Raw genomic sequence first — 19,352 nt, forward strand, 5'->3', positions numbered from 1 at the left:
TCCGAGTACGCTCGCTCATCATTAATTCAGACAAAGGAGTTTCCACTCTGGCCTACATTGTATGGTGGAGAGTGTTACGGGGAGGATTCAGAGGATTGTGATGAAACCAAAGTCAAGTTGTGGAGGTGAAATTGAGAACTGCACTAAAATGAAAGTGGTGATAGTTAGATTTAGATGAGTTACATCCCAAAAAGAGGCCTGGATAATAAAGACCTACCAATTAAGATAACCAAGTATTCCAAAGCCTCCAACTGCCCTGAAAATATGTGCTGTATGAAAGCCCATTCAACTGTTTAACACAAATGCTGCTTTAGTAATGTCAAAGTGACCTCAGCAAATATGACTGTAGGTAAACCGATGGTAACCAGCAGTCTGTTCCTCACACTAATCTTTATTATTGTGCTGTCACATACTATATGTCCTATGTGCTATGACATCACTATGCAGATTCACCACAAATGGCTGCTGTATTCCTTGCCTCTGCTTTTTATACAGGCTTTGATAGTCTCTCCTGATTGACTGTACTATACCATGTGATGTGATAGCTGCAACTTGTCATGCGGAAGCCCACCTGGTCTCACCTGAGGATATGTGGTCCTTCTCTGGCTGATGCAATTATGGCAATTTGGCAATTAGGCAATTTGCATGAAGCAAATTGTTCGAACAAGCTGAGTTCAATAACTTCCTAACAATTCTACACGAATCCGATTTGCTGCTCTCTAGTGCACATGTTTTTAAGCTATCAGATTTAGATTCCATGCCTAAATCTAAAGGAAGATTTACAACCATCCAGCTAACAAATAAATTGGGTATTTCATTCTCTGGAAAAAAAAAAGTCAGGATTAGCTACAGATTAGTATTTTTGTACTGTGGAGCTTATTTATATGCCAAACTTCGGCACAAAAAAACAACAAAGTTCTAGCTGACATGAATTATGTTCAAAATCAACAACTGTTTTTCCCTTTTGCAAATTGAGTGCATGAATATACCCAGAAGTGTGGTTCCTACAGGTTTTTTTTTTTTTAGGAGTTTTTTTTAATGGATCCTTCAAAAACCGCTTCAAAACTGTTTGGATATCGGTCGGACGCCTCTCACACAGCCAAACCAGATCTCCACCTTGCGCTGACGAGGGGCAGTACCCCGAAACACAGTGTCTGCAAATTGAGATTCTGGTTTGGCTTATTCCTAAGTCATGTGACAAGGCTCGTTAAAGGGTTGACATTGACTTGTAGGATTGCTGCCTCCAACAGGTGGCACTAAAGTTCTAGTTCTCTTCATCTCTGAAGAGATAATTTGTATAAAACTGTTTGGTAAACACTTCATACTAATTTCTCTTTTAACCCCTTAACCCCCAAGGGTGGTTTGCATGTTAATGACCGGGCCAATTTTTACAATTCTGACCACTGTCCCTTTATGAGGTTATAACTCTGGAACGCTTGCATGGATCCTGGTGATTCTGACATTTTCTCGTGACCTTTTGTACTTCGTGTCCGTGTTAAAAATTTCCTCAATATTACTTGCATTTATTTGTGAAAAAAATGAAATTTGGCAAAAATTTAGAAAATTTCGCAATTTTCCAACTTTGAATTTTCATGCCCTTAAATCACAGAGATATGTCACACAAAATACTTAATAAGTAACATTTCCCACAAGTCTACTTTACATCAGCACAATTTTGGAACCAAAATTTTTTTTGTTAGAAAGTTATAAGGGTTAAAAGTTGACCAGCGATTTCTCATTTTTACAACACCATTTTTTTAAGGGACCACATCTCATTTGAAGTCGCTTTGAGGGGTCTATATGATAGAAAATACCCACGTGTGACACCATTCTAAAAACTGCACCCCTCAAGGTGCTCAAAAGCACATTCAAGAAGTTTATTAACCCTTCGGGTGCTTCACAGGAATTTTTGGAATATTTAAAAAAAAAATGAACATTTAACTTTTTCACAAATTTTTTTACTTCAGATCCAATTTGTTTTATTTAATCAAGCATAACAGGAGAAATTGGACCCCAAAAGTTGTTGTACAATTTGTTCTGAGTACGCAGATACCCGATATGTGGGGGGAACCACCGTTTAGGCGCATGGCAGAGCTCAAAAGGGAAGGAGCACCGTTTAACTTTTCAATGCAGAATTGGCTGGAATTGAGAGAGGACGCCATGTCGCGTTTGGAGAGCCCCTGATGTACCTAAACAGTGGAAATCCCCCCACAAATTATACCATTTTGGAAAGTAGACTCCCTAAGGAACTTATCTAGATGTGTGGTGACCACTTTGAACCCCCAAGTGCTTCTCAGAAGTTTATAATGTAGAGCCATAAAATAAAAAATATTTTTTCACAAAAATGATCTTTTCGCCCCCCAATTTTTTTTATTTCCCAAGGGTAACAGGAGAAATTGGACCCCAAAAGTTGTTCTGCAATTGTGCAATGTGTCCTGAGTACGTTGATACCCCATATGTGGGGGTAAACCACTATTTGGGCGCAGGGCAGAGCTCGGAAGGGAAGGAGCACTGTTTTACTTTTTCAATGCAGAATTGGCTGGAATTGAAATCGGATGCCATTTCGCGTCTGGAGAGCCCTTGATGTGCCTAAACAGTGGAAACCCCCGATTCTAACTCCAACCCAAACACACCCCTAATCTCAACCATAGCCCTAATCACACCCCTAACCCGAACACGGCCCTAGCCCTAATCCCAACCATACCCATAACCCTAACCACACCCCTAAAACTTGACACCCCTAACCCTAACACCACCACTAATCCCAACTATAAACGTAATCCAAACCCTAACCACATCTCTAGCCCAAACCCTAACTTTATCCCAAACCCTAACCCTAATGAAAAATAGAAATAAATACATTTTATTTTATTTTTTTCCCCTAACTAAGGGGGTGATGAAAGGTGGGTTTGATTTACTGTTGATAGCGGGTTTTTATAGCGGGTTTTTGTTTGGCAGCCGTCACACACTGAAAGATGCTTTTTATTGCAAAAAATAAGTTTTTGCATCAGCACATTTTGAGAGCTATAATTTTTCCATATTTTGGCCCACAGAGTCAAGTGGTGTCTTGTTTTTTGCGGGACGAGTTGACGTTTTTATTGGTACCATTTTCGGATACATGACATTTTTTGATCGCTTTTTATTATGATTTTTGGGAGGCAGAATGAACAAAAACCAGTAAATCATTAATTTCTTTTGGGGGGTGTTTATACCGTTCGGCGTGTGGTAAAATTGATAAAGCAGTTTTATTCTTCGGGTTAGTACGATTACAGCAGTACCTCATTTATTATTTTTTATGTTTTGGAGCTTTTATACAATAAAAACTATTTTATATAAAAAATAATTTTTGCATCGCTTTATTCTGAGGGCTATAACTTTTTTTTACTTTTTTGCTGATGATGCTGTATGGCGGCTCGTTTTTTTTGTGGGACAAGATGACTTTTTCATCGGTATCATGTTTATTTATATCCATCTTTTTAATCGCGTGTTATTCCACTTTATGTTCAGCGGTATGATGATAAAGCATTGTTTTTTGCCTCGTTTTTTATTTATTTTTTTATGGTGTTCACTGAAGGGGTTAACTAGTGGGACAGTTTTATAGGTCGGGTCATTGCGGACGCGGTAATACTAAATATGTGTACTTTAATTTTTTCTCATTTACATAAAAAAAAATATTTTTTGGGAAAAATATATATACTTTTTCTTTATTTAGAAATTAAAAAAAAATATATATTTTACACATGTTAATTTTTTTTCTTTTACATTGTCCCTGGGTGGGACATCACTGTATAAAGTCAGATCGCTGATCTGACACTTTGCAGAGCACTGTGTCAGATCAGCGATCTGACAGGCAGTGCAGGGAGGCTTGCCGGCGCCTGCTCTCAGCAGGCACTGACAAGCCATCTTCCTGCAGGACTCGGAAGGACCCCACAGCCATCTTTGATCCGGGGGCCTGCAGGGAGGAGACCCTTGGAACAACGCGATCACATCGCGTTGTTCTGAGTGTCTCAGGGAAGCAAGCAGGGAGCCCCCTCCCTGCGCGATGTTTCCCTATGCCACTGGAACGTTGCGATCTTGTTTGATCGCAGTGTTCCGGGGGTTAATGTCCTGGGTGTCAGCTGTGATAATCGGCTGATACCCGTCCGCGATTGGCCGTACTCCCTCCGTAAGCGTGGCTGATCGCATATGACGTATTCTCCCGTTCATGGAAATTAAGTCCCAGGTCACATGGACGAGATAATACGTCCGATGTCAGAAAGGGGTTAAATAATTTTCCATTTTCGATTATCAAACATAGCTGTACCATTTTACATTACAGAATAAAAAGAAAGGGTATTAGATGTAATTTCACATTGCATCATTACTAAATTAAACATTAACAAAACAGAGAAAATTTCCCTCTTTGTCTCAAATACGTATAGGAGTACATTTTTCAAAACTAGACTTAAGAAAAAGTATTTGCAATACTATCTCCATCTCTGAGTAAGAGGTTTGAGGGTAACTCTGGAGTGGACAACCAAGGACCCCATATCCTCTCGAATTTATCAAGTTATGTATAAAATACATAACTATCAACATATATACATAACTATCAACATAACTATATACATAACTATATATACATAACTATCAACATAACATATCAAGCTAAATAATATTTATCTTAATGTCCTATTCATTTCTATGGGAAATCCACTTTGAACTTTATGCGAGTAATTTTCGAGGTTTGGTTTTGTTTTTTACCCCCCAAAGTGTTTTTGAAAAAAGTACATGTCCCTTTTTGACCCTGATCCCAGTGAAATTGGCACCAAACAAGGTAATTTACTACTAAAATGTTACAAAAAACACTTAAGGAGAAAAAAAAAAAACTCTTGCAAACCAAAACCCTTTAAAAACCATTTCAGCAAATACTTTAAGAAGATAAAAAAAACTCTCCCAAAAATTAGAAGCATACTAATTTGCTTTCAATTTGAAAAAAGTCTATAATTTGTGAAAGCTTTAAAATTTCTGGACCTTACTTTGGTTACCGGGGCGCATTTATCGTAGAACTGGAATGGCCTTCCCAAACTTTTGCCAAAGATGGAAGCATAACATTGTCCAAAATGTCTCCATATGATGAATATTAAGAATTCTCTTCACTGAATAGAAAGGACCTAGGCCAGCACCTGAAAAACCATCCCTTACTATTAACCCTCCTCCATCAAATGTTCAGTAGGCACAATGCATTTCAGTAAGTAGTGTTTTCTGGGCATTAGCCAAACCTAGATCTGTCCATTAGACCTCAAGATAGTGAATCATGATATCTCACTTAAGGTACCTTCACACTGAGCAACTTTAGAACGATAACGATAGCGATCCGTGACGTTGCAGCGTCCTGGATAGCGATATCGTTGTGTTTGACACGCAGCAGCGATCAGGATCCTGCTGTGACATCGCTGGTCGGAGCTGAAAGTCTGGAACTTTATTTCGTCGCTGGATCACCCGCTGACATCGCTGAATCGGCGTGTGTGACGCCGATCCAGCGATGTGTTCACTTGTAACCAGGGTAAACATCGGGTTACTAAGCGCAGGGCCGCGCTTAGTAACCCGATATTTACCCTGGTTACCATTGTAAATGTAAAAAAAAAAAAAACACTACATACTTACATTCCGGTGTCTGTCGCGTCCCCCGGCGTCAACTTCCCTGCACTGTGTCAGCGTCGGCCGGCCGTAAAGCAGAGCACAGCGGTGACGTCACCGCTCTGCTTTACGGCCGGCGCTTACACAGTGCAGGGAAGCTGACGCCGGGGGATGCGACAGACACCGGAATGTAAGTATGTAGTGTTTTTTTTTTTTTTTTTTTACATTTACAATGGTAACCAGGGTAAACATCGGGTTACTAAGCGCGGCCCTGCACTTAGTAACCCGATGTTTACCCTGGTTACCCGGGGACTTCGGCATCGTTGGTCGCTGGAGAGCTGTCTGTGTGACAGCTCTCCAGCGACCACACAATGACTAAACAGCGACGCTGCAGCGATCGGCATCGTTGTCTATATCGCTGCAGCGTCGCTTAATGTGACGGTACCTTTAGGAGAACATATTTCTAGTGCTCCAGACATTGCATTTGGAGATCTTAGACTTGTGTTAATCTCCAGTTTGAGAGCCGAAACCTGTGTGTTTGCATGGTCTACATCATTATTACTCCTACTTGATTCCACTAGGTAATGTAAGAGCATTTATAGTTAAGAAGTAACCATAATTTTATTTTTTCTATAAATCAATAGACTGAGCTTTCATTCTCAATTTACAAGCAAAGATGTCTTCAGTGAATACAGATTTTTTTTCCCAATACTGAGAGAAGAGATGACAGTTGGTGCTTGTAAAGTTCTATGGAGAGAGGAGGAAGGAAGCTTCATAGGCAGACACAGACATTCAGACGCAAGTTCTGAAACTGTTACAATTTAAATGTGGCAGCTTAGAAATTTAATGAACTGTAGCAAAAATGTCATCTTATGTTGGTGCCACATTGAAAGGGTATCTGTCAGTAGGATCAACCCTCCTAAGTGTCTATATGATCACGCAAGGCATAGAAAGTTAAATAAAATAATACCTAATACTGATGTCTTATGGTACCGTCACACTAGACGATATCGCTAGCGATCCGTGACGTTGCAGCGTCCTCGCTAGCGATATCGTCCAGTGTGACAGGCAGCAGCGATCAGGCCCCTGCTGTGCTGTCGCTGGTCGGGGAAGAAAGTCCAGAACTTTATTTGGTCGCTGGACTCCCCGCAGACATCGCTGAATCGGCGTGTGTGACACCGATTCAGCGATGTCTTCACTGGTAACCAGGGTAAACATCGGGTAACTAAGCGCAGGGCCGCGCTTAGTAACCCGATGTTTACCCTGGTTACCATCCTAAAAGTAAAAAAAACAAACAGTACATACTTACCTACAGCCGTCTGTCCTCCAGCGCTGTGCTCTGCACTCCTCCTGTACTGGCTGTGTGCGTCGGTCAGCCGGAAAGCAGAGCAGTGACGTCACCGCTCTGCTTTCCGGCCGCTGTGCTCACAAAGACAGTACAGGAGGAGTGCAGAGCACAGCGCTGGAGGACAGACGGCTGTAGGTAAGTATGTACTGTTTGTTTTTTTTACTTTTAGGATGGTAACCAGGGTAAACATCGGGTTACTAAGCGCGGCCCTGCGCTTAGTTACCCGATGTTTACCCTGGTTACCGGCATCGTTGGTCGCTGGAGAGCGGTCTGTGTGACAGCTCTCCAGCGACCAAACAGCGACGCTGCAGCGATCCGGATCGTTGTCGGTATCGCTGCAGCATCGCTTAGTGTGACGGTACCTTTATTCTAGAGAAATCCATGCTTTTCTTAATATGTAAATTAACAATGCCTTGAACAAAATGTTTGACCCCAATAAAATAAAAAAACATATACTCGCCTACCGTAATGGAGCCATTAGGGTTTTAATTTTATCGGGGCCAAACATTTAATAGCCAGACAATGATCTCCCAGAGAAACTGCCTCTACAGTAACTGACTGCTTTGATTTATTATAAACTCTGGAGGCAGATTCTCAGGGAGATCATTGTCTGGCCCATAGATCATAACAGTTAATTTACATATTAAGAAAAGCATGAATTTTGTCTGGAATATGACATAAGATTGCATATATCACTTTGTTCAACTTTGACACATAGTATGATGCCCCTAGTGTCCCCTCCCAAAAGTATGATGTCTCTGTGAAGAACCACACCTTGCTACCCCATCTGACGTCACAATTACATCAGAGAACTCACACGGTGGGGTCTCCTCAATTGCAGCAAAGTGACGTTCCGGTCACCCTGGGGATATATAACGTCAGCTTGGCATAGTTTTACTCTCACAACCTCTGTCCACACGGCTCAGGAAGGCACAGGGAGTAAAAAAAATTAAGCCTACACAGCCACTGGATTGGCACAACACTGGCTCACAATCCTGACAGGCTGAGAGGACCCTTTAACTGCATCAATGAAATGGAGCCTTCGATAGGGCTGTCACCAGTTCCTCGTTGGATATAATCCTGGTCCGTTAACTGGATTGTCAGGCCAGAAACAAGCCCCGTTGGCACGTGAAGTTAAACCAAGGCTATGGATGTGTAGATTTGTGGATCGAAATAAAAAGAGCAGTGCAAGGACAAATTAGATATTTAAACCCCTTAAGAAATCCCTAGACAAAATGCTATATACACAATGGTTATCTAATATATAAAGCTGAATGTGTGTGTGTATGTATGTCCAGGATTGGCATCTGCACCGTCGCAGCTACAGCCACAAAATTTTGCACAGTCACACGTCTGGACCCCGAGAGCGTCATAGGCTATGTTGTGAGGCGAAATTTTAACCCCGCACGTTCAAATTCACCAAACAATTTTGTCCCTATCTACATAATGGGGAAAAAGTGAAAGGAAAAGTGTTGGAGGCAAATTGACAGCTGCCAGATGTGAACAAGGGGGACTTAAAGAGTGAGAGCAATGGCGCCAAAGAGTATATACCGTACAGTTGCTAAGGTGGGGCCCTGACATGGGATACTCACCACACACGGGGATATGAACACACACACAAAATGCGCCACACACTATCATGTGCTTGAACACATATACCACCCTCAGCACACATTTCACCACACATACATCAACCTCGCCACATAAAAGTCGAAACACAAAAGTCACCGCTCAAAACTCGCCACGCGCAAAACTCTCCACATGCAAAACTAGGCTAACGCAAAACTTGCACACGCGAAAAAATTGCCACATGCACAAAAGTTGCAACACATGCAAAAGTTGCCTCACACAAAACTTGTACATACTCAAAACGCACCACACATAAAACTCGCCACGCACAAAACTCGCCATGCGCAAAACTTGCTGCACACAACTTGCTACACTAACCTGTCACATGCAACTCGACACACAAAAAGTTGCTACACACGTCGCCACACAAAACTCATCTCACAAAAGTTGCTACATGCAACTCAACGCACACAACTTGACACATGAAACGCGCCCTAAAACACACACAAGTCTGGTATTATCCTTCAAAAATAAAAATCTGATTAATAAGCAGACAAACTACAAGAGCAACAAATGTACCATATAGGAAATACGGCAGCTGTCAGTCACATGACCTGTCTATTATGTGTATGTGTGAGCTAATATATACTGGCAGGGGGGAGGGCTTCCTGTTGGCTGGGGATTTATCAGGCTGCCAATTTAGCTTAGAAATACTGAGGTAAAAATACTGACCAAATAACATGTGAACATGACCTAATACAGGAGGAGATGACATACAGATATATACTATATACAGGGTAGATGACACACAGATATATACTATATACAGGAGAGATGACACACAGGTATATACTATATACAGGAGATGACATACAGGTATGTACTATATACAGGGGAGATGACACACAGGTATATACTATATACAGGAGATGACATACAGGTATGTACTATATACAGGGGAGATGACACACAGGTATATAGTATATACAGGGGAGATGACACAAAGGTATATAGTATATACAGGGGAGATGACACACAGGTATATAGTATATACAGGGGAGATGACACACAGGTATATACTATATACAGGGGAGATGACACACAGGTATATACTATATACAGGAGGAGATGACATACTGGTAAATAGTATATACAGAAGAGATGACATGCAGGTATATACTATATACAGGAGGAGATGACACATAGGTATATACAGTATACAGGAGGAGATGACATACAGCAGGTATATACTATTTACAGGGGAGATGACATACAGGTATATGCTATATACAGGAGATGACATACAGGTGTATACTATATAACTATATATAAGGGAGATGACAAACCTGTATATACTGAGGGGAAAATGAGAGGTGTTAGGTGAAAATGAGGGGTGTGAGGTGAAAATGAAAAGATGTGAGTGCAAAATGAGAGGAGTGAGGGAAAATAGTGGCGTGATCGGAAAATGACAGATGTGAGGTCGAAATGACAGGTGTTAGTTTGGTTTCACATTTGCGTTTAAAAACGCAGCGTTAAAAACGCAAACGCAGGTGGTGAAAAAAACGCATGTAAACGCGTGCAAACGCTGCATTTTTTAGACGCATGCGTTTTCGTATGCGGTAAAAAAAACGCGGCATTTTGATGCGTTTACATGCGTTTTTTTCCTGCGTTTGCATTTTTGAAACGCATGATGAGAAGTGTGTGACAGCTGCCAATCATCAAAATCAACTAGAAAACCCACTAGAAATAGCTAGGGTTAGGATTAGGGTTAGGGTTTGGATCCCTAGGGTTAGGGTTAGGATCCCTTTATCACCTTGATGGTGGGGGGTTAGGGTTAGGATTAGGGTTAGGATTGGGGTTTGGATCCCTAGGGTTAGGGTTAGGATCCCTTTATCACCTTGATGGTGGGGGGTTAGGGTTATGATCATTTAATCACCTTGATGGTGGGGGAATAGTGTTAGGGTTAGGGTTTGGATCCCTAGGGTTAGGGTTATGATCACTTTATCACCTTGATGGTGGGGGGTTAGGGTTAGGATCACTTTATCACCTTGATGGTGGGGGGTTAGGGTTTGGATCCCTAGGGTTAGGGTTAGGATCACTTTATCACCTTGATGGTGGGGGGTTAGGGTTAGGATTAGGGTTAGGGTTTGGATCCCTTTATCACCTTGATGGTGGTGGGTGGCTTATCAGTGTGTAGACTTGTTTTTTTCTATGGAAACGCATGCGTTTAAAAACGCATCCAAACGCATGTGCTATAAACGCATGCGTTTACATAGACAGCAATACGTTTTTTTGCCGCAAAAAAAGCATGGTTTTTGCGGCAAAAAACGCCTCTAGAAATTACTACATGTTGCATTTCTGCAACCAAACGCAAGCAGAGAAACGACGCATGCATCGTCAAACGCGGCAAAACGCATACAAAAAAACCGCATGCGTTTTTAATGTTAAATTTAGGAAAAAAAACTGCATGCGTTTTTTTGCGCTAAAACGCAGCGCCAAAAACGCAAATGTGAAACCAGCCTTAGGGGGGAATGAGAGGAGTGAGGGGGAAAAAAATGAGATGTGAGGGGGAAAATGAGAGGCGTGATGGGAAAATAAGAGAAGTGAGGTGCTATAACTAACCAAAAGAAGAAATATAAGCCAGCTCACCCGTGATGCATAAACCAAACTTCAGGAGCATGGACCCGCTGTTTCCAGGCGTATAAAGTCCAAAAAAAGAAGAGAATGTCCAGCTTCACTGAATCCGTAAAAAAGAGTCCATGATTAAGGGAGCTTAGTCTCCAGAAACGCATTGAGATTCTTACCCATATGGTTCGTGCTGAAGTCTGTATCCTCTATGCTTAAAGTTTGTGAATAAAGAAAACTATTTTCTACGGATTCAGTGAAGCTGGACATTCTCTTCTTTTTTGGGGCTATAACTAACCACAGATATTTACTATGCCCAGGCAACGCCGGGCTCTTCAGCTAGTATATATATAATGGTCAGATATGCATATACAGGTGGTAGTACAAAAGGTATAAGCAATGAAACATGTCAGTTACCAGCTTTATTTTCAGTGAGCTGGACCACATGTGAGGTGTGGGGTGCCAGCTGTTTCCGGTTTCTTCCAACATGACGCCCATCGTGTTTCACCCCCCCCCCCCCCTTCAGAAGTGTAGCAAAGGCCACATGGCATCACAGGAGCACTTTTTCCCTTGGTCGGTCACTCTCTTTTCCACCCCCAGGATAGCTTTTGTCCCCTTCCTCTGTAGCCTTGGTAGCTGAAACTCCAAAACCTATGATGTCATAACTTCTCAACTGAAGGTCATAGGGCAGCGGTTTGGACACCATCGGATCCGGCTGAGGCCCCTTTACACTTGGAGACTAAACACGATTTTGCTACCTGGCTCCTAATAGCCGCTCGATGTATCTCCCTGCCGTGGGGTACTAAAACGGATTAAGACCCTTCCAGAGATCTTAAAAATGTAACCAGTATATGGTTAGGATGTATGATAACTCCATAATCTCCTTATGAAATTATGGTTCCAAAGAGACTGGAGAAACAGTTCATCCTGCCAAGAGTGCCATGGCACCAGCTAGGCTGCTGGAAGTGTGAATTTGTATTTTTTTGAGCTGCTGTAGCTGATCCAGGTGTTCTTTCTCAGCTTCACACTTTGAAAGAGGATTATAATCTATAATCCTGGATATGCTACTGTCAATTGGCATGCCATTAACCCCTCATATTCTTCAGTCTCCACAGCCATCCCCATACTTTCCCCTTTTCATGTATATTAGGTGCCCCATAGCTTGCCAACAAACAGTATGATCTCCCACACACAAGATGACAGCTGAAAGTCTCATATGACCTCAGAACCTTCCTCCATATATTTGGAGAGTCTCCCACGAGTTTTTTGGCAAACTCAAAGCAAGCCTTACAATTTTTGTGTGTAAGTAAAAGCTTTTTCTGCCCACTCTCCCATAAAGGCCACCTCCACGAAGTGTACGGCTTATTGTGATCGTATGGATAGATACTCCAGTCACTGCGTGGGAACTCGGCAGCTCCTTCATGATTCTGACTCTCTGATCAGTGCCCTCTATGCCCCGGCTGAGAGTTTTGGTGAGCGGCCCTCTCTCTTGACAGGTTTGTTGTGGTACCATGTTCTTTCCATTTGATGATAATGGATTTGTTGGTGCTCCAGGGATCATCAGAGACTGGGATATTTTTTTTTTTAACCCAACCCTGACTTTTTCACCAACTTTGTCCCTGACTTGTTTGGAGATCTCCTTGGTCTTCATGGTGTTGTTTAGTTAGTGGTGTCTCTTAATGGTGTTGCAGCCTCTGTGGCCTTTCAGAAAAGGTGTGTATATACTGACAGCCCATGGGACACTTAGATTGCACACAGGTGGACTTCCTGTCACTAAGTATGTGACTTATGAAGGGAATTGTTTGCACCAGAAATTTTTAGGGGCTCCATTGCAAAAGAGGTGAATGCACGTGCCAATTTTTAGTTATTGGATCCCATAAATTTAATTTAATTTGCCTATATTTTTCTCACTTAACCAACTTAGATTATTTTATTGCTTATGCATCACACACAAATCGGATTACAACATATTTAAACACAGGTTGTAATGTAACAAACTAGGTAAAAAATCAAGGGAGGTGGGAGTGAGGACCAATACTTTTGCAAGCCACGGTATACTGTGCCAGTCACATGGTCACGTGTTGACCATCATGCCTGTCAATAACTCCCATACTATTAGATCAGGTGGGCTACACAGCACATTCTCCACTAAGGCCGGGTTCACATTAGCATTTGAGTCTTCAGCTTGGTGCTGCAGACTTTTTTCCTTAACTCCGCCTACTTCCACATGCATTTTATAGGGGTTCAGTCTCTTTCTAAATAGTCCTGTTTTACACAAGAGAAGGCACATGCTCAAGCAGGGGAGGGAAAACTGTTTTGCCAGTGCAGATGTTTTTCAATGTAGTACCTAAAATGCTCACTAGGGGGAGCAGTTGATCTGTAAAAAGCCACTTTTGGCAGTAAATTGGGGGAGAACCATCCCATTATTGCACACGTGCAGTAGACATAAACAGGGGAGGGGAAGAAAGGAAGCATGTCATCTGTGATCCCGCCCAACACCCAGCAATAACAAGCAGTGCCTTGCTGCTGTGTGCGCTGTTCTTTGGCGTGCATGCTCGTGCTCTGCTGCTATGAAGCAATCCTGCAGCCTTCACTGATCTTTTCAAATACAACAACCATGGCCACTGCCACGAGCAGTAAAAGCAGTATCAATGGGCTGATTGGGGGGTCAATGCAGTCTCCTGGCTCATATAGTCTGGATCATATTAGAAGGCAACAGCGCATGGATCCTCGCAGGAGACAGGCTGCCCTTTCCTTCCTCACCAACATCTCACTGGATGGGCGACCCCTGCAGGGTAATGGTGCAACAAGGGAGGGCACTGCATGTGCAGTGAGCAAAATCCGACAGACTTTCCAGCTTGCAGAAAAAGAAGCCATGCATAATACATCTCTTAATACATTGCCTGCTAATAATCATCAACTCCTTACACAACACAGCAAGACAGCAGTGACCTCACCATCAGGACCATTGCCTTGTGCGTTGGGTGGGAGGCAGGAGATGATGGAGCAGGGGAAGAAACACCACTTAAGTGAGTATGATGAGGAAGAGGAGGAGGATGCTTTTACCAGCAATGCTGCAGGGATCCCTGTCCCCCCACCACCTTGTGCAGGGAGCAGGGGCCGCCTGAACTCTCTCACCTCTGCCATTCTACCTGCTGCATTCTGCAGGACTTCTGCTGCTCCCATTTTCAGCTGCAGTGACCAAATCCAATGTGGAGGCGGAAGTGCCTTTGAAATCCAGAGATCACGGTAAGGAACGTGTTACAAATGTGTATTTATGTGCAGGGCATTTATTATATTAAAGGGGTTGTCCACTTTCAGGAAAGTAGGCCCCAAAGTGCGTAAAATCCCTAAAATAATAGATTTATATTTTTGTAGAACGAACAAATTGCGCAGCACTTTCCCATTCAGAGATGGCAAACTCAACAGGTACTCACCTTCCCTCGGTCCAACACCGCTTCTCTGACCCTGTTGTCACCGCTGTAGCCAGGTGCTGATCTTGGTGCTCAGCGGCACATGGCGTCGACCTCGGCACAACTGCTGAGCTCAGTCACTGACTATAGCGTTGCTGTGTGTTGTTGACATGAAACACCAGGATCATAGGAAGAGCAGCGCTGGACCCAGGGAGAGTGAGTAACTGCTGAGTTTATTTTAGGTCATTTACATTTTGTGTCCCACTTTCCTACGTAAACACTATTTTGTTAGTGGATGTCCGATACTGCTCCTTTTCAAATTTGGCAGTGACCGGCGCCCATACATGTACTACCTGTGTCACATACATAATCAGTACGGTAGGCCTTGTGCATCGGTCATATTAGTATAGGACATGGCCATAATACCTGTGAAACAAACGCACATCCTGGCCGGTGTGTACATGTGTGATGTCCGCGCCACTCCAGTCCGCATCAACAACCCCTTTACCAATCTCTATTATTCTGATGGATATTTTTTGTATCTCTATGTGTCTACTTGATGTGTTCCCTGCCCGGCTTCGTCTGTCATACATCATTAAAGACTGCGGGCGAGAGGCATGAGATGCGTCTAATTTGTTAAAGGGCACATGATATTTAATAAATGATTCATATCTTACAACCAGCTTACTCCTCCACAAGAAACGTTACACCAGTCTGGAGTAACATTTCTGGGGTATGGTATGCCACAACTTTTCGCGAATTTGACTGACCAGTCCTAACTCCAACCACTTTGGTGCAATTGACCAAAACTGCCGTGAAAATGCCAAAAGTCACATAATTTTGGGGCAACTTCGTGACATTTGAAGGTGTTTCACACCCGAAAACTGTCAAACACATTCATGAATGGAGCCCTGTGTCTTCAGCCATTCTGTAAGATAGGACTGGTATGGCTTACAACACACCTTGCAGGCATTGTCTAGAATTAGAAAAATATGTCTGCCTTCTTCCAGAACCCCACCATACTTGTCCACACCTCTGATTGGCAGCTGTCTGTGTACACTGTTCATAGGCAGAAAGCTGCTAATCATCGGTGGTGGTGGTGAGGTCATACACAGCTCATGAATTTTGAGGACATCTTAACAGGTTTACTAGTCCTCTAGTGGTGAGCTTCAGCTGATAAAGCATTGATTTTTTATCAAAACTACAGCAAGCAGCCCAGTAAGTGACACATCCCGAAAATCAGGATCTCTGCCTCTACATTCTGCTGCTCTCAGATGGGGTAGCAAAAACCTAGTGACAGATTCCCTTTAATGCCAGTGTCTCAGATCCTATGAGAACAGCCTGTCTCTAACCCGCCCCTTTGACAAGACTATATTATAATGCCCAGATTACGAGAGTGCAAAGTTATGAGAAATGATGCTCCAGAATTGTTGTTTCATGGGTACTAAAACAAACCGGAGTGGTGACAGGTCCCCTTTAATCATTTATGCCAGCCTCCATGTTAGTAGAAAAAGTCAAATATACTGTATCTGGGTTGATGAGAAATTTTGCTACAAACCACTACCGCAACGACCAGCAGAGCGTACAAATCAAAGCTTGATGGTGCTGAAGGACAGCCATGGACATATAGAATGAGGCCATGAGCATACATCTCCAGTTTTATACCGCTCCCCTTTAGAATACGCTGGACATTGGCCATAAACGTTAGCCAACAAGTGACAGCAGTGTGCCAAACATGCTGACCTATACAGAGGACACAGACAACATGTGGACAATAGGCAGATGGCCCGGTGACTGTAGGGATGATTGTGCACTTTAGATGAACTTCTGCAGATGTTACCATCTACACTTACATATAATCTTGCATGTTTATGCCATTTCTGACCTGGCATCCTTCATCTCTTGTCTCAAGTGTTCCTTTTTTAGGATTGAAACAATAGTCATATGTACTTAAGAAATGGTTAGGCTGATGTCATGAACAATCTGGTCCCGCATTAGATTTCGGTCACATCTCCCATTATGCCTAACCATTCCACAGTCTGAAAGGGATAATTCCATTTTTTTGATGTGATGTCATTTTGCTTGAATAAGCCATAACATCTCTTGCTTTGTAGTACACTATTGTTTTAGTCCTCTCTGCTATTTATCATGGTATGTTGTCAGCTAGGATCTGCCAGATTATGTCTTAGTGACTTTCAAGTCTTTTTTTGTGTTGTTAAACAGTAGATTGTAATTGTGGTCTGGAAGTTGTTACAGCCACACTTTATTATGTTGTAATTTATTTGTCCACAAAAATATTGAAGCAAAAAGTGATAATTATAACAGTCTATGGAGTTCATTTCATTGTAAGCTTGAGTTACAATAGTAATGGCTTAGCCCGCTTTATGACCCTCACTCATAAAGGGAACCTGTCACCTCAAATTGGCAGGATATGTAAATGCCTTTTTCCGGTCCGGTGGGCAGTGTTTCGTCTTCATTTCTCCACCCCATCCGTCCCTGTTGTCCGCAATATGTTCGAGAATTAGAGTACTTGTCCGCCATAGTTCGCGTGTGCGCAATGCAATCTTCGCTCGTGCACGCGCAGTATGCTTTGCCCAACTGCGGGCAAAGCCGAAAAGCATTACTGCGCATGCGCCCGTGCACTATGTTCCAGACATATTTTGCTGTGTTCTGGGACATAGTGCACGGGCGCATGCGCAGTAATGCTTTTCAGCTTTGCCCGCAATTGGGCAAAGCATACTGCACGTGCGCGAGCGAATATTGCATTGCGCATGCGCGAACTATGGAGGACAAATACTCTAAATCTTGAACATATTGCGGACAACAGGGACGGATGGGGTGGAGAAATTAAGATGAAACGCCGCCCATTGGATCGGAAAAAAGGCATTTACATAATCCTCCAATTTGAGGTGACAGGTTCCCTATAAAAACATAGAAGCATGTGCAACAGCCTAGATGTTAGCGGCACTCTCTATTTCTCTGGTCACCCCCCAAAACCAACCCTGGTAGCATGAAAATAATATTGTTTTCCCCAAAGTACTTTCCCTGATATTTAAGCAGGCATTTAGTGATTTGATATATTTTAGTTATTATTACCTTATTTAATTGTTCCTTTCTATCTGAAACTATATCACATGGTGATCTGTGGGAATTGCATGCCGTTATGTTTTGTTTTTTTAAGAAGTCATCATCATCATTTAGATGGTCTTGTATAAGGAAACTGTATGGGCCATGCCACTGAAGTTCTCCACAGGAAAATGTAAGGGGAGAGAGATGTCTTCTATCACAGTTCCTGATGATGATGAAACCGCTCCTTTCACACATTTATAATATAAAAGATGATAGTTCAGCTTTAACTAAGTTTTAAAGGGAACCTGTCATGCAACCTCCACAAACTGAAGCAACATCTCTATTCAGAGATATGGAATTGATATTTCAGCTGAAGCAAATCTGCTTTTTGTAGACACACCCTTACAGTGGGTATGATGTTCATGGAAGCTACAAGTCCTAGAGATGCAACCTCCAATATAAGTGGTGCTTGTATCTCCATTTTCAAAATTCATAAAGAGAAAGGAGCATTTGTAAAAGCCCTTTTTTTATTATTATTTGTGCTTTTTACATTTGCACATAAAAAATTGTTTATTCTCTACAAGAGCATTAACAGAGTTGAGTTGGAACACAAATGGAATTTCTGCTCAAGCCACCGAATAGGGAAAAAATGTATGTTCGCTGGAGGATACCAACGTTTGGACTCCTGATAAGGTGAGGTCCTTTATGTGCACTACCTACACCTGAATTCAGTGTCTTTTAGTAATGGAAATTTTCAATGACAGACAACTATGTCAACCATCTCCATCATTCCCTTAGACAATGAATAGAGCAGTAGTGTGCGTGTATTACTGTCTCTCCTTCAAACGCTCTATAACAATAGACAAAGGACCGTCGTTCCAGAGATCAGTGAGATCCCAGCAATTAATCCTTTATCATAGGTTCTGTGGACAGTTAAGAAATGGTGCTTTAGAATTAAAAAGTATTATTGTTAAGGAGATCAGACCATAAACAACAACATACTCCACGGAACTTTAAAATTCAAACAATATCAGACATACTGTAACATTAAAATAGAACACAAACCAGACTGAACATATTAAAGCAAAGAAAGGAAAAAGAGTATTCTAACCATGATTAACAATTTTTATTGATACAAATATCTAACATAGGTTAAAACAGAGTAGCACTACTAAATGCAGCACCACGGGGTTAACTACCGTATATATGAGCAAGGCAAAAATTATTTCCAAATTAAGTAAGAGAGATCAATGCGATTCACATAAGTACACACTTAATCATATAAAATAATGACTATTGTAAGTCAGGCCCTAGAAAGTGCACCAAGAGTTAAATATATGGCAGCACACTGAATCAGAGGCTGCAATATGGACAAAAGGCGTTGAAATAATCTAGCCACTAATCCAAATCTCCATACTATTAGGATTTATCCTCATGTGTGAGGTGGAAGATAAGGTACCGTCACACTAGATGATATCGCTAGCGATCCGTGACGTTGCAGCGTCCTCGCTAGCGATATCGTCCAGTGTGACAGGCAGCAGCGATCAGGCCCCTGCTGTGCTGTCGCTGGTCGGGGAAGAAAGTCCAGAACTTTATTTGGTCGCTGGACTCCCCGCAGACATCGCTGAATCGGCGTGTGTGACACCTATTCAGCGATGTCTTCACTGGTAACCAGGGTAAACATCGGGTAACTAAGCGCAGGGCCGCGC

The 19,352-nt window shown here is 42.3% G+C and overlaps 1 protein-coding gene across 2 annotated transcripts in view; it reads left to right on the forward strand.

Moving 5' to 3' along the window:
• The window catches only part of CABLES1 (Cdk5 and Abl enzyme substrate 1), a 176,708-nt gene that overhangs the window by 60,494 nt on the left and 96,862 nt on the right, over nucleotides 1-19,352 (forward strand). The window contains exon 1 of one of the 2 annotated variants that reach the window (XM_069731194.1): nucleotides 13,672-14,410. The exons of the other annotated variant lie outside the window; for it this stretch is intronic. Within the exon in view, the coding sequence (XP_069587295.1) occupies nucleotides 13,713-14,410 (698 nt within the window). The 5' untranslated portion in view covers nucleotides 13,672-13,712. Of the gene's footprint in view, nucleotides 1-13,671; nucleotides 14,411-19,352 lie in introns of those variants that run through there. 2 annotated transcript variants of the gene reach the window in all.

Source organism: Ranitomeya imitator, chromosome 6 (genome assembly GCF_032444005.1).
Source record: "Ranitomeya imitator isolate aRanImi1 chromosome 6, aRanImi1.pri, whole genome shotgun sequence".
Lineage (NCBI taxonomy): Eukaryota > Metazoa > Chordata > Amphibia > Anura > Dendrobatidae > Ranitomeya > Ranitomeya imitator.